At 41.2% G+C, this 12601-nt stretch overlaps 1 protein-coding gene across 4 annotated transcripts in view; it reads right to left on the bottom strand.

Moving 5' to 3' along the window:
• Window positions 1-2994: 2994 nt before the first annotated feature.
• AP3M2 (adaptor related protein complex 3 subunit mu 2) overlaps window positions 2995-12601 on the bottom strand; it is a 102739-nt gene continuing 93132 nt past the window's right edge. For all 4 annotated transcript variants that reach the window (XM_047717200.1, XM_047717198.1, XM_047717199.1 and 1 more), the window contains exons 4-9: window positions 11748-11885; window positions 9443-9528; window positions 8664-8797; window positions 7129-7336; window positions 6712-6856; window positions 2995-5237 (exon numbers count right to left, since the gene is read on the bottom strand). In XM_047717200.1, the coding sequence (XP_047573156.1) occupies window positions 5137-5237; window positions 6712-6856; window positions 7129-7336; window positions 8664-8797; window positions 9443-9528; window positions 11748-11885 (812 nt within the window). In that variant the 3' untranslated portion in view covers window positions 2995-5136. The remainder of the gene's footprint in view (window positions 5238-6711; window positions 6857-7128; window positions 7337-8663; window positions 8798-9442; window positions 9529-11747; window positions 11886-12601) is intronic.

Below are 12601 nucleotides of genomic sequence, written 5' to 3'. Positions count from 1 at the left end.
ATAATTTTGTTATACTTCTGCAGAATCTTACAGGTCTTTTATTCTTGGTACTCACTGTCACATTTTTAAAAATCATCTCAAATATTTCCTTTCGTTCATTGGACATATACAGAATACTTGCTGTATACAAGGCAACGTGCTAGGTGCTGGGGACAGTAAAAAGGGGGAGGAAAGCAGTTCTCAGTTTGACAGGAAAATAAGGTACTTAAAGAAATACCCAGGTACAACACTGATGGGTCATGAAAACTGGGTTTCAGTTGCAGGAAGTGTGAGGGAATCTTAAGGAAATACAAAATTAGATAGGGCTTTCAAAAACTGGGCGAGCTTTGGACTGGTGGGGAGGTATGGGCAAGGCATCATTGAGATCAGGAATGTCACTGCATAGAAATAGATCTGGAGAGCAATGTGGGCTGTGGGAGTATGGGGAAGGATTTTGTACAGGTTGTCAGAAGTGAAGGTCATGAAGAATGTAGGTAGGAGCTTTGATTATGGTGCTTCGAAGGCCAAACTGAGTTTTGGACTTGATTCTGTAGGCAACACGGAGCCACTGGTGCTTGTGTGCAACCGAGGTAAAGAATTGAGCATGTGCTGGGGAAAATGAACCCCGAAGGGGTTGGAATGAAGGCAGGCTGGGTAGGCAGACTCCACGGACAGCACCTAGGGTAGTAGCACCTAGGGTAGTAGAAAGGGGAATGGGAGCATGACCTTGCCAACACAGCAGCATCCCACCATGCGTCAGCTGAGAAGCTAGTATTGGCCATTTTCTTCCCAGTCCGTTTTCCTTTCCTGTTCATCTGAAAGAATTAACTCTCGGACCATGGGACGCCCGGCAGCCTTAGTCAGAGGAGCACACAACCCTTGATCTCAAGGTTGTGAGTTTGAGCCCCATATGGGGTGTAGAGATCATTTAAATAAATAAAACTTAAAAAAAAAAAAAAAAAAGACCATGCACTCCCAGACCAGTCCACGCTAGTATGTTCCTTAAGGATGCTGCTTTCTGCTTCTCTTAGACTTAGCTCAAGCTGCAGCTCCTGTTCCTGGCTGAAGCTGACAGGTTGTATCATCACTGCCAGCCCGGTCCGAGAAAAAAATCTAAGGGTGCTTGCTGTTGGATATATGCCAGCAGTTTCCCAAAGAGGAGACAAAGTTGCAGTTGCCTCTATCTCTTGGAACGCTGTGAGAAAAGCTCACTTTAGAGGTTCTTAGAAGAAAAGTATGTAGTTTTAGCTCACAGAGGAGACTCTCTAAAGCCCAAGAGTTTGATTTAGAGGGGAGCAAAACCCAAACTTCCCTGAAATACGCAAGACCCCTCCTCCCCCACCCAGAGCAGTTAAGCCTGAGGTCACAGATTCCTCCACCTTAAACCTCTCCCATGCGTTTTCCCCACGCAAGCAGTACATTTTATGGTAGAGAGAAGTGTGCCCCGGTCATTTAGACAAACCCTGCTCAAGGACAATAGGCAGGACTCCCAGAGAGTGCATCTCTGGCAGGAATTCAGTGGGTTTCGCCCCCTCCCCTTTGCATGACAAGACTTTCTTCAGAGACCCGGATGAATGAAATGAACTGAAGCAGCAAGGCCTCCTGGGATGGAAACGCCAAGTTCCAGGCCGCAACATTCCTCCGGGTGAGGTCCTGGCAACCAGAGGCTGGGTGAAGACATTGCTCACAGGCAGCCGCGGACCAAGCTGCAGGGCAGAGTCCCAGTCCCGCAAACAGATTCCTGTGAGTTACACTAAAATACATTCAAAGAACAACAACACATCATTACCCGGTGTGGGTTAGGAAATTTAGGATAAAATGTCCCGGAATTTGGCAGGCAAGGGAAAGGTGAAATTAAATAGTTCCTTATCCCCACCTGGTTAATAAAGCAAACAGACGCTAATAGATCTGAAGGACAAGAAAGATTCTTAGGCAGCTGTGCAATACATTTTAGTGGATAAAGACTTAGAGGTACTCAGATGATGGAAACTGCTATCGTCCTAGAGCCCCGATCTTAGGTCTGGTTATCGAAAAGAGTGTCATAAATTTGAGGGTCCACATTTAACTTCAAAAGTCCAAAACTCACACCCTCCCCAGTACTTGGGATCCCCCAGCACTGGGAGAAAGTTTAAGAGTTTCAAATTTGATTCTCTCTTTTAAAATTCTAACGATCAGGGGCGCCTGGGTGGCTCAGTGGGTTAAGCCGCTGCCTTTGGCTCAGGTCATGATCCCAGGTCCTGGGTTCGAGCCCCGCATCAGGCTTTCTGCTCAGCAGGGAGCCTGCTTCCTCCTCTCTCTCTGCCTGCCTCTCTGCTTACTTGTGATTTCTCTCTGTCAAATAAATAAATAAAATCTTTAAAAAAAAATAAAATTCTAACGATCAATAAATTAATTTCATTGCTAGCACTGAGTCTCCACCTACTGGTCACAGAGGAAAGTACATTTATTTTTACATAAAATTCACTAGGTCACACCACAGTGCAACCAGAGCAGCCAGAGCACTGGCTGGCACTGGGGGAAGAGATGTTACCAGCCAAGACAGATGCGATAGAGTATTAATAAACACCAAACACTGTAGTTCATAAACAGAAAAAAAGCCCTAATGTCTTTTCATGACCACGAGGGATTTACCAAAGGATATCATTACAGTTACGGGCTAACAGCCAGTTTCCATACTTTACAGATCGCCCATGACTTAACTTCATTTCACGCCTGAACTGGCCAACCTAAGATCAAGAGCGTGGTGAAAGCACTAGAATAGCCATCGGCAGCTTTAATGGGGGAAAAACGACTGATCTTCACCTTTGTTCTCACCACTCTATGACATTAACATCAACATCCCCTATTTCCAGAGGTAACGAGAATCCTACCATAGCTATGGCATTAGGTCTACTGGTTTGAAGACAAAAGCAGTAAGATCTTCCTGAACTGACTTACTTCTCACTGCTTCTTCTGAGGCCTGCCTGGCATAACACTGCCGTCAGTCCCAGTAACAAGACAGTCAGGACACAGAGGACTGGTAAAACTCAACTTTATTACCATTCAAACACAGGAGATACTTCCACGCATGTTAAACATATATGGAGTTGAACAGCTCAACCAAGATTCCCCGCTGGGCGGTTGCAGCAATGCCCCGCTAGGCTCGAGGTCTGCTACACGCAGGATACATTACTCCATATGCTAAGGCCTGTGGGTCCCATATCCTAGATATTTTACTTCTCCTCAAGTTCTTCCCTTGAAATTAGGATGAACTGTCCTGGAGGAAATATCACAGCTAGATGTATAACCCTAAAAACATCCAGGGACCAAGACTGATTGTTTTCCTATTACCTAGGAAATCTTCAAATCCTCCAGAGCTCTTAGAAGAAGTAATTTTGAGTATTCTGGGATCATAGGCAGAGCTGTTCCCCCTACCCTGCCAGGTGTGTATAAAGGACATAGTCATTCGGGACAAATTCTGGAGTGATGAGAGTATGAAACACACCTGTTTGTATACCACACAATTCATCCCATAGGAAAACCACAAAGCAACATTACTGTGCAGGAGAAACAAGTCCAGAAGTAGGGAGATAAAACTCGTGAAACAAAATTGCTGAAGGACTTGGAAAAGGCTTCAGAGAAAAATGTAAGGTTTGGAGAGCACAGGTTTTTATTTTTCTCCATGCATGAAGCAGAGCACAATATCACTCTTTTAAGCTAGAACAATAATAATTTTTAAAACCTGTCTTTTATATAAATATTTAAACGAGCAATAGGCATATTGAACTCGAATAAAAATTACCCATTGGGAAAGTCTGAGGTACTCCCTCAGCCGCCATGTTTCTTAAACTGGTGTACACATGATCAACATGGCCCATCTTCCTTCAGTAACAGCTTTATTCAAAGGTTTAGAGGATGTATATATATATATATATATGTCTTAAAACAAAGATGGGCCAGTAGATTTAGATTACTAATAGCTCTATTACAGAATGGAGCACAGAAGACTCCAAGGAGATAACTTTACTGAGCAGCTTCCAGGATTAACCATGCCTCTCAATGGTAAGCATTCTTTTTACTTAGGGTTACTGATGGAAAAGTGTCAGGCAGCAAGGCTTAGACTCCAGCACTAGCCCAGCACCGACAAGCGTAACTAAGGAGTCACTGGGTTACAGCTGCGATGCACTTCATAAGGAAGTTGGTCATCTACACTCCAACGCTGTTGACACAAAAAATCTGGCTGCCCTGGGATTATGGGATTGGCTTTTCTGCAACCGTCCTTGGGTACCAGGAAAAAGGCTGGTGAATTCTGCAGTGTAAGGTGAGTAAACTGTTTTGGGTTAGGGAAAGGGACATTTCAGGCAGCCTCTGCCAGGAAGAGGGCAGGTCACCTTCTCACAGACGATGACAGACCAAGTGCTAAAGGCAAACAGTAGTTAGTACCTGAAAACTGGTCAGATATCATCATAGTCTTCAAGGGAAAATCTAAAGCTACTGGGGTTTCCCATGTCATTAGTGGACTCAAATTTAGGAAGCTTCCAGTTCAGTTCTAGAAGTACTGATGACTTTATATAAATATATCAAAGTAGAGGGATCAGAAAGAAACCAACTCCACTCTTCCTTCCAACCCTCCTTCATGTGGGGCTTGACTGCTTTTTCTGCCCCTTTCACTTGAGCCTGTGTCCTCATACTTCTTCGGTACTGTTTCCTTTCTTCTCCCTAATAGACCAGATTCATTATTAACTGGCCTTTCTGTGACTAGATTCATTTCCTTCTAAGCTTTCTTTCCTTCATTCTCATCTTTCTACCTGAAAAAAACAAAAAGAAGTCATTCACTGGCTTTAGATCATTAAAGCCAAGCAAGTAACAAATCCTACTCTTTTTCTATGGTCACCACGTTTAAAATAGTTAGATATGGCATCAAGTGTCTCTACCCTCCGTCACACATCTCTTCTTGCAGAACTGAATTGGCACCGATTGTGTTTCAGTTCTGTCCAGTTCTCCCTGGCGACCCTTCTCTCCCTTGATTAGCTCCATGGCACTGAAGGCTAAGGAAAAAAGGGAGTGGGTGGGTCCAGAAGGGGATGCTGACCTAGGAGACAGGCTGATATTTTTTACTTTTAGACAAGTAAGAAATGAAAAAGCGTTCATGACTGTTCTTTTTGCAAAACTCTCCCTTCAGGTTCGAACTTGGAACTTTCCAGCTTTGGTCATGTATTTTATGCCCTTAAAGGGTTTGTACTTCTCTCCATACATATCCAGACGATTCACCTTGAGTCCTGGAAGGAAGGAATATAGGCATTATTCAAAAAGGAGCATGCAGCATGTCTGTTTGAATTCATTTTAATGGGGCGCCTGGGAGGCTCAGTTGTTAAGTGTCTGCCTTCAGCTGAGGTCATGATCCCATGGTCCTGGGATTAAGCCCTGTATCGGGCTCCCTGCTCAGCGGGAAGCCTGCTTCTCCCTCTCCCACTCCCCCTTGCTTGTGTTCCCTCTCTCACTGTCTCTCTCTCTCTGTCAAATAAATAAAATCTTAAAAATAAAACTCATTTTAATTCAGAGGAATCAGTGCAATAGAGATAGTTCTAACAATGAACCAGAAAAACAATAATAATTGCCCCTTATTTATTTCATTTTCCTGAAGCTCACAGATTTTTCACTCTTGGTTCGAACACCGATAATAAAAACTTCTCCAGGGACGCCTGGGTGGCTCAGTTGGTTGGACGACTGCCTTCGGCTCAGGTCATGATCCCGGAGTTCCGGGATCGAGTCCTGCATCGGGCTCCCAGCTCCACGGGGAGTCTGCTTCTCCCTCTGACCTTCTCACTCATGCTCTCTCTCACTGTCTCTCTCTCAAATAAATAAATAAAAATCTTTAAAAAAAAAAAAATAAGACCCTTCTGTATTTTTCTCAAGTTACTGGATGGAATACATGAATTAATAATAATAAAATTCATGTATAATGAAATAAAATATAACTTAATGAATGAATGAATGCTTCCTAGTGTTCTCACTGTACAGTATAAAAGCAAAATACCTTTAATACTGCACAGGGCTTTAAAATTTGTGAAGTGTTTTAAGATGAAAGAGTTTATAATTGAAGTGAATGCTATCCACTTAAATTAGACAAATTCTGTTGGTAAAGAAAAACTTTATATAAAGCTGAAGTCATCTCCTATCTGCCTTACACACTTATTCTAAGGCAAGTAATAGCATAGATGGAAAGTGCCTGGCGCATAGGAAATGTCCGGTAGGCAGTAACTATCATCATCACCAGCTTGAGACAGGTGCAGATCGCAGTGGGCTGATGTGGGTTCCATATGGTAATAAAAGCAAATGTGAAAGTCCTTCTGAATCTGGGGGAAAGGAGGGGAAATTGTTCTTCTCGGTTACCAGCTGAGAATGCAGAAGCTTCCCATCCTGCAAACCTTGGGAACCCCACACTGACAAGGCCAGGATGACTCAACACCTGCTCATCAACACTCCATCTACCCACACTGCTTCCTTCTCCACTGTGTCTTATACACTGGCAGTCAGATCACTTCAGCCAGCTTCAAAGTAAGGATGATGAACTTTCCCCAGAAATGCTAAAGAAGATTTTACTCAAGATTACCTGCCAGGAAATGAAAACAAACTCCATAAATAGGGACCCAGCAGAAGGCTTTCTGAGATGTATGGATACAGGTCTGGAGGTGTCTCTGGAGAGAGCCACTTCTGTTCTCATGAAGCAATATTAAGTCGTGAGTCACTCACCAGAAATGGCCAGCTGCTGGATCTTAAATTGCAGGTTAATTGTGGGGTTCTCATCTGGTTTGGAAGCTCCAGCCTGAAGACTCATGGTCCCCTTCAAACTTGGTAGCTTTTGGGGATTTATTTTTCCTACATCCCATGACAGCATCTTCAAAGAAAAAGAAGTTACAGTGGAACTCTTCATTTGAGGTGGTTGAGCTCTAAACTCAGGGCATCTGTTCACTGTATTACAAGCTGCCTCTAAAGTGGTTTTCAGTAGAGAAAACTATTTGTTGCCACAAATTATCTCAAGGAGAAAAAGGATGTCCCCTTGATTATGCTTCCCTTTCAACAAGGTGTAACGTCTATGCGGAGGGCTCCTGCAAAAATACTTCCATCTAGTATCAGCAATTCAAAACCTCCTGCTTATTCTCCTCCTACCTTGGTAACTGGGTCAAATGTATGTGTCCCCTGAGATGGAGCGAGGCTCATATTCAGGACCCCTTTGGGCATCTGGCTGGTGACCATCACTCCCTCTATGGTCTTCCCCATAGTCTGCTTCGGTCCCACTGTTATTTCAAAGCGTCCAAGTGAACTACTGTCCCGGAAACTGATGCTATGTTTGACATACACTGGAATTGCCACCAGACTGGAAAAGAGACAAAAAGCCCATTTCGTTACTCTACTTGGAAAAATGGCGACATTTTCTTCTTTTATACTAAGCTTCCCCCAGCCCCCCATTGACAGCTTTTCCTTCCTTACCTAATTCTTTACTCATTAAAAAAAAAAAAAAGCTCAGAAAAAACCCCCAGTAATCTTTTTTTTTAATTTTTGTAAAGCTAAGACACTAATAAGTGAACCAACTCTTCTAATGATTGAATAATATTAACAAAAACCAAAGAGTATACTAAGTCTACTATGAGAAAGGCATTAGAGATAAAAATTAGGAATCACCATATCTCTGTGTTTTACTTTATGACATGTGACCAATAATTATTTGTATTTGGGAGAGCACTATTCATACCTCATGGACCTTTTATAGTATCTTCAGAGTGCTTTTACCAGACTTCCTCTGATCCTCACAAAAATCTTATGAGGTATGTATGGTAGGTTGTCATGATAGGACAGAACAGGAAACAGAGAAATCACAGAGTAATACCAAAGCAGTAATAGTCCTTAATAGCTATTAAACACTCCCGTACGCCAGCACTATGCTAAATGTTTTATCTCCATTATCTTGTTTAATCCTCCCAGTAAGTATGAACTAGGTTCTCTTCCTATCCTGATTTTATTCATAAATGATGCTGTCCTTGTACTTTACTAAGATTAGGTTAACTTGCCCCAGGTCAACATATTGTAAGTACTGAAGATGGGGTTTAAATGTAGGCAGTCTGAGCCCAGAGCCTTTGCTCTCAAGCATGCACATTTTTTTCCTAAATTATTTATTCCAAATTCCAAATTGGTGGCTCTGAGGTGTCATGGCTCCCTTCAGTCTGTATACCTTCTACTACACACCTTCTACTAAGGGCTTCTAAAGTCCTTTGACAAGATATTAAAGAGAACGTTCAAGACCAAAAATTACTGCCTTTGATGGGTTTTCATAGCCTTTAGGGTTGGGGGACTGAACACAGCGTACTCAGATTCCAATTTGAGAGAAACGGTCTTCCCGTTTAGACATATAACCACCACAAAAACAGCAACAGAAAACTTAATGAGCACCGACTTTGTATAAAGCACTATTTAGAGACTGTTTTATTTAATCTTCAAACAAGGTCCCTTTTTTGTTTTCCACTTACAGATAAGAAAACAGACACAGAAAGGTTAAACAACTCACCTGAGGTTACCCAATTAGTAAGTACAGAAACTGGAATTTGAACCCAGGTAACTCTAGAGCCTGAGTCCTTAATCACTACAGGTACTGTTTCCACATATACACTTATACACAGATTCTATTCGTAATTATAAGGGCTGCTTACTTCTGTGCACTGACATGGTAAGAGAGCAGGCGGAAGTTTCCATCAGGAGGAATGAAGGAGAGGATACGCTCAGATTCCCAGCGCTTGAAACGAACACAAGGATGGAAGCTGACATCATCCAGCAACCTGGGATTCTGTAGTCACCGGTCAAGGAAAAGCAAGAAGTAGGAATTAAACACCCATACTTCTTTTGGCAAAGTTATTCAGAGGCTGTCTTTATTTAAATGCACGTGTGTGCGTATACATACACACACACACGTGCACACAAATTCTGTATCTACTTATAGAAAATTCAAGCCTGATATAAGCTTTGTGGCTGTGCTTAATTATTTTTTCTTTTTTTCTTAAGGCTCTGTGCCCAGTGTGGAGTCCAAAGTGGGGCTTAAACTCAACGACCCTGAGATCAAGACTTCAGCTGAGATCGAGAGTTGGCTGCTTAACTGACTGAACCAACCAGGCACCCCATCCTTAAGTATTTCTTTCTTTTTTTTTTTAAATATTGTATTTATTTATTTGACAGAGAGAGACACGCCAAGAGAGGGAACGCAAGCAGGGAGAGTGGGAGAGGGAGAAGCGCTTCCCACAGAGCGGGGAGCCTGATGTGGGACTTGATTCCAGAACCCTGGATCATGACCTAAGCTGAAGGCAGACGCTCAACGACTGAGCCCCCCAGACGCCCCATAAGTATTTCTAACTGTTCCATTCCATTCTCACCACTGTCTTTCCAGAAGCAGTTAATTTGTCATCTCGAGATCTGAACCTATGGTTTAGGATTTTACCATGAAGGAAAGCGTAAGGTCTGGCATTCCAGTCAGCTTGACACAGGCATCAATGACCCCCTGGATCTCAGCAGTGATAGTGGAACCTGAGATAGGAACAAGACAAAAAGACCGTAAGAGGTTATTCAACGTTTCTCTGTCTTTCACAACCAACTTATTTCCTCCCTACTACCTTCTTTAATGTTCTTCCTCCCCAACTTTTGTCTTCTCCCTTCCTTCTTTCCTTCTATCCAATTCATCTACCCAATGCATTGGTCCATCCTTCTAAATATTTATCAACTGCATATCAAATATGAGACACTATGATGAAGGAAGGGGGATAAAAGATTAATGAGACCTTTATTAGCTTAAAGAAGTCCTCCATCTAGTGCAAGAATCAAACAGGAAATCATTGTAACCAACGGTTCAGAAAACTTCAGAGCAGAAACTGCTCTCCCTACTGTGTCATCAATCAAATGGATACTTTGTGTCTTTATCCTACAGGAGCTCTCTAGCATGTCATTGTTGAAATCTCATTCTCCCTTTGTAAAATCCTCCTTTCTCCTAACCTCTCCTAGTTTTCTGCTTTTCTAGCTCCTGTTCCTCAGTGCTTTCTGCAAGTTTCCCTCTTTGTACAGCTTTGAAATGCCCATGCTTTCCCACAACTCTGGACTCTTTTCTTTCACTCAACATGGTTTCCTTGAGCTTCTCCCACAGGTTGTCTTTTTACTGTGTTGACTGTTTTTGTTGTGCAGAAACTTTTTAGTTTGATGCAAACCTAATTGTCTATTTCTGCTTTTGGTGTCATATTCAAAAAAGCCACTGCTCAGACCAGTGTCAAGAAGCTCTTTCCCTATGTCTTCTTCTAGTAGTTTTATGATTTCACATTTTACGTTTAAGGCTTTAATCCATTTTGAGTTTTGTTTTTTGTATTTTTTTGGTGGGAGATAAAGGTCCAATTTTATTCTTCCACATGTGGATATTCCACTTTCCCAGCATCATTTAATGAAGAGACTATCCTTTCCCCATGGTGTAATCTCGGTACTCTGCCAAAGATCAGTTAACTGTAAATGTATGGTTTTATTTCTGAACTCTACTCTATTTCATTGGCCTATGTATCTGTTTTTATGCCAGTATAATAGTTCTGATTATTGTAGCTTTGTGATATATTTTGATCTCAGGAAGTATGAAGTCTCCAGCTTTGTTGTTCTTGCTCAAGATTGCTTTGGCTAGGGCACCTGGGTGGCTCAGTGGGTTGGGCCTCTGCCTTTGGCTCAGGTCGTGATCTCGGAGTCCTGGAATCCAGCCCCATGTCAAGCTCTCTGCTTGGCGGGGAGCCTGCTTCTCCTACCACTCTGCCTGCCTCTCTGCCTACTTGTGATCTCTGTCAGGTAAATAAATAAAATCTTAAAAAAAAAAAAAAAAAAGATTGCTTTGGCTATTTGGGGTCTTCCGTGGTTCTATATAAATTTTAGAATTATTTTTTCTATTTTTATAAAGAATGCCATTGGGATATTGATGGGGATTACACTAAATCTATAGATTGTTTTGGATAATATGAACTTTTAAAAAAAATTTTTTAAACGTTTATTTTTGTTTAAAAGGGAGGAAGGGGGAGGGGCAGAGGGAGTAAGAGAGAATCTTAATTTTAAAAGATTTATTTGAGAGAGAGTGAGCACAAGCGGGGGATAGGGACAGAAGGAGAGGGAGAAGCAGACTCCCTGCCAAGCAGGGAGCCCGCTGTGGGGCTCAACCCCAGGACCCTGTGATCATAACCTGAGCTGAAGGCAGATGCTTAACCGACTAAACCATCCAGGCACCCTTGAACATTTTAGTAATATTAATTCTTCCACTCCAGTAACATATTTATTTTCATTTACTTCCATTTATTTGTGTCTTCTTTAATTTCCTTCATCAATGTTTTATAATTTTCTGAGTATGAGTTTGGTTAAGTTTATTCCTGTTTTATTCTTTTTGGTACTATTGTAAATGGGACTGTTTTCTTCATTTTCTTTTAGCATAGTTCACTGTTTATATTTAGAAATGCTACTGTTCTTTATGTTGATTGTGCATCTTGTGACTTTACAGTATTTATTAGTTCTAACAGTTTTTTGTTGAGTCTCTAGGGGTTCCCATATATATGATCATGTCATCTGCATCATAATATCTAAGTCTCTTCCCAGTACCTAGTACAGTGCCTGACACAAAGCAGGCACTAAATTAAAATGAGTGATCTTGAATGAGGGATAATTCTGATACTAGCAAGCGTTATATGAAGGATACCCTTTCCACTCTCTAGTTCTGAAAAGGGATTAAAAGTACCTACCTGATTTATCAATGATGGCATCAATCTCTTCGATCACGTCAAAATAGGCCTCATTGTTGGTGTACTTCACCCCAGTCCTTCGCCAGGGTACCACTGACAGCTGTCCAGTGGGAAGCTGATCACCCACATTGGTGCTTCCTAAGATAATGAATATGACTGTAATTTAATTCCAACTGGATAATTAGATGTAACTAATTATCTAATAATCATAGAACACTTTCCTAGAAGTTTCTATGCTCCCATTATTCATGCACTCAATTGGGAGAATTTTTCAAAAAAAAAAAAAAAAAAGTTTTTCTCAACTTCTATCTGGGTAACCTAGTCTATTCTAAAAACCTATTACCATCTGGTCTGCTTCTTTGAGCAGAATGAAGGTTAAAAGTTACCTGAGAAACAGATATCATATTTTGGTTTTAAAAGAAACATGAACTTGGGCTCTCAAATTTCACAATAGCTTGTAGCTTAAATAATGTACTGGCTTTCAGCAGAGATGGCGATCTACATATTAATATAAAATTTGCATGGGTAAAAACAGTATTCTAGTTCAAGGTAGGTTTTTAAGCACATTTATGCTAGTTATGAAAATGTACACATTTTACTACTACTAATACTGAATCTTAGGAAAATAATACAAATTAGGTCTTTCCCTGTCTATAAGAGTTGTAAATCAATCCTTGTTCCCCCCCCCAACAAGGATCAAAAATATTTTTTTAATCCAAAAGTTCTATGCTGAAATTCTGAAATATTATAACTAATTTAAAAACTATTTCCTTTTTTTGTAACCTGGATATTTTCAATCTAAAGAAAGAAACATTAAACACACACACATATTCAGTACATTTGCAGAATATTTC

This window comes from Lutra lutra, chromosome 2, assembly GCF_902655055.1.
Source record: "Lutra lutra chromosome 2, mLutLut1.2, whole genome shotgun sequence".
Lineage (NCBI taxonomy): Eukaryota > Metazoa > Chordata > Mammalia > Carnivora > Mustelidae > Lutra > Lutra lutra.
The sequence above is the reverse complement of the archived record's forward strand: the minus strand, read 5'-3'. Positions and strand labels throughout refer to the sequence as shown.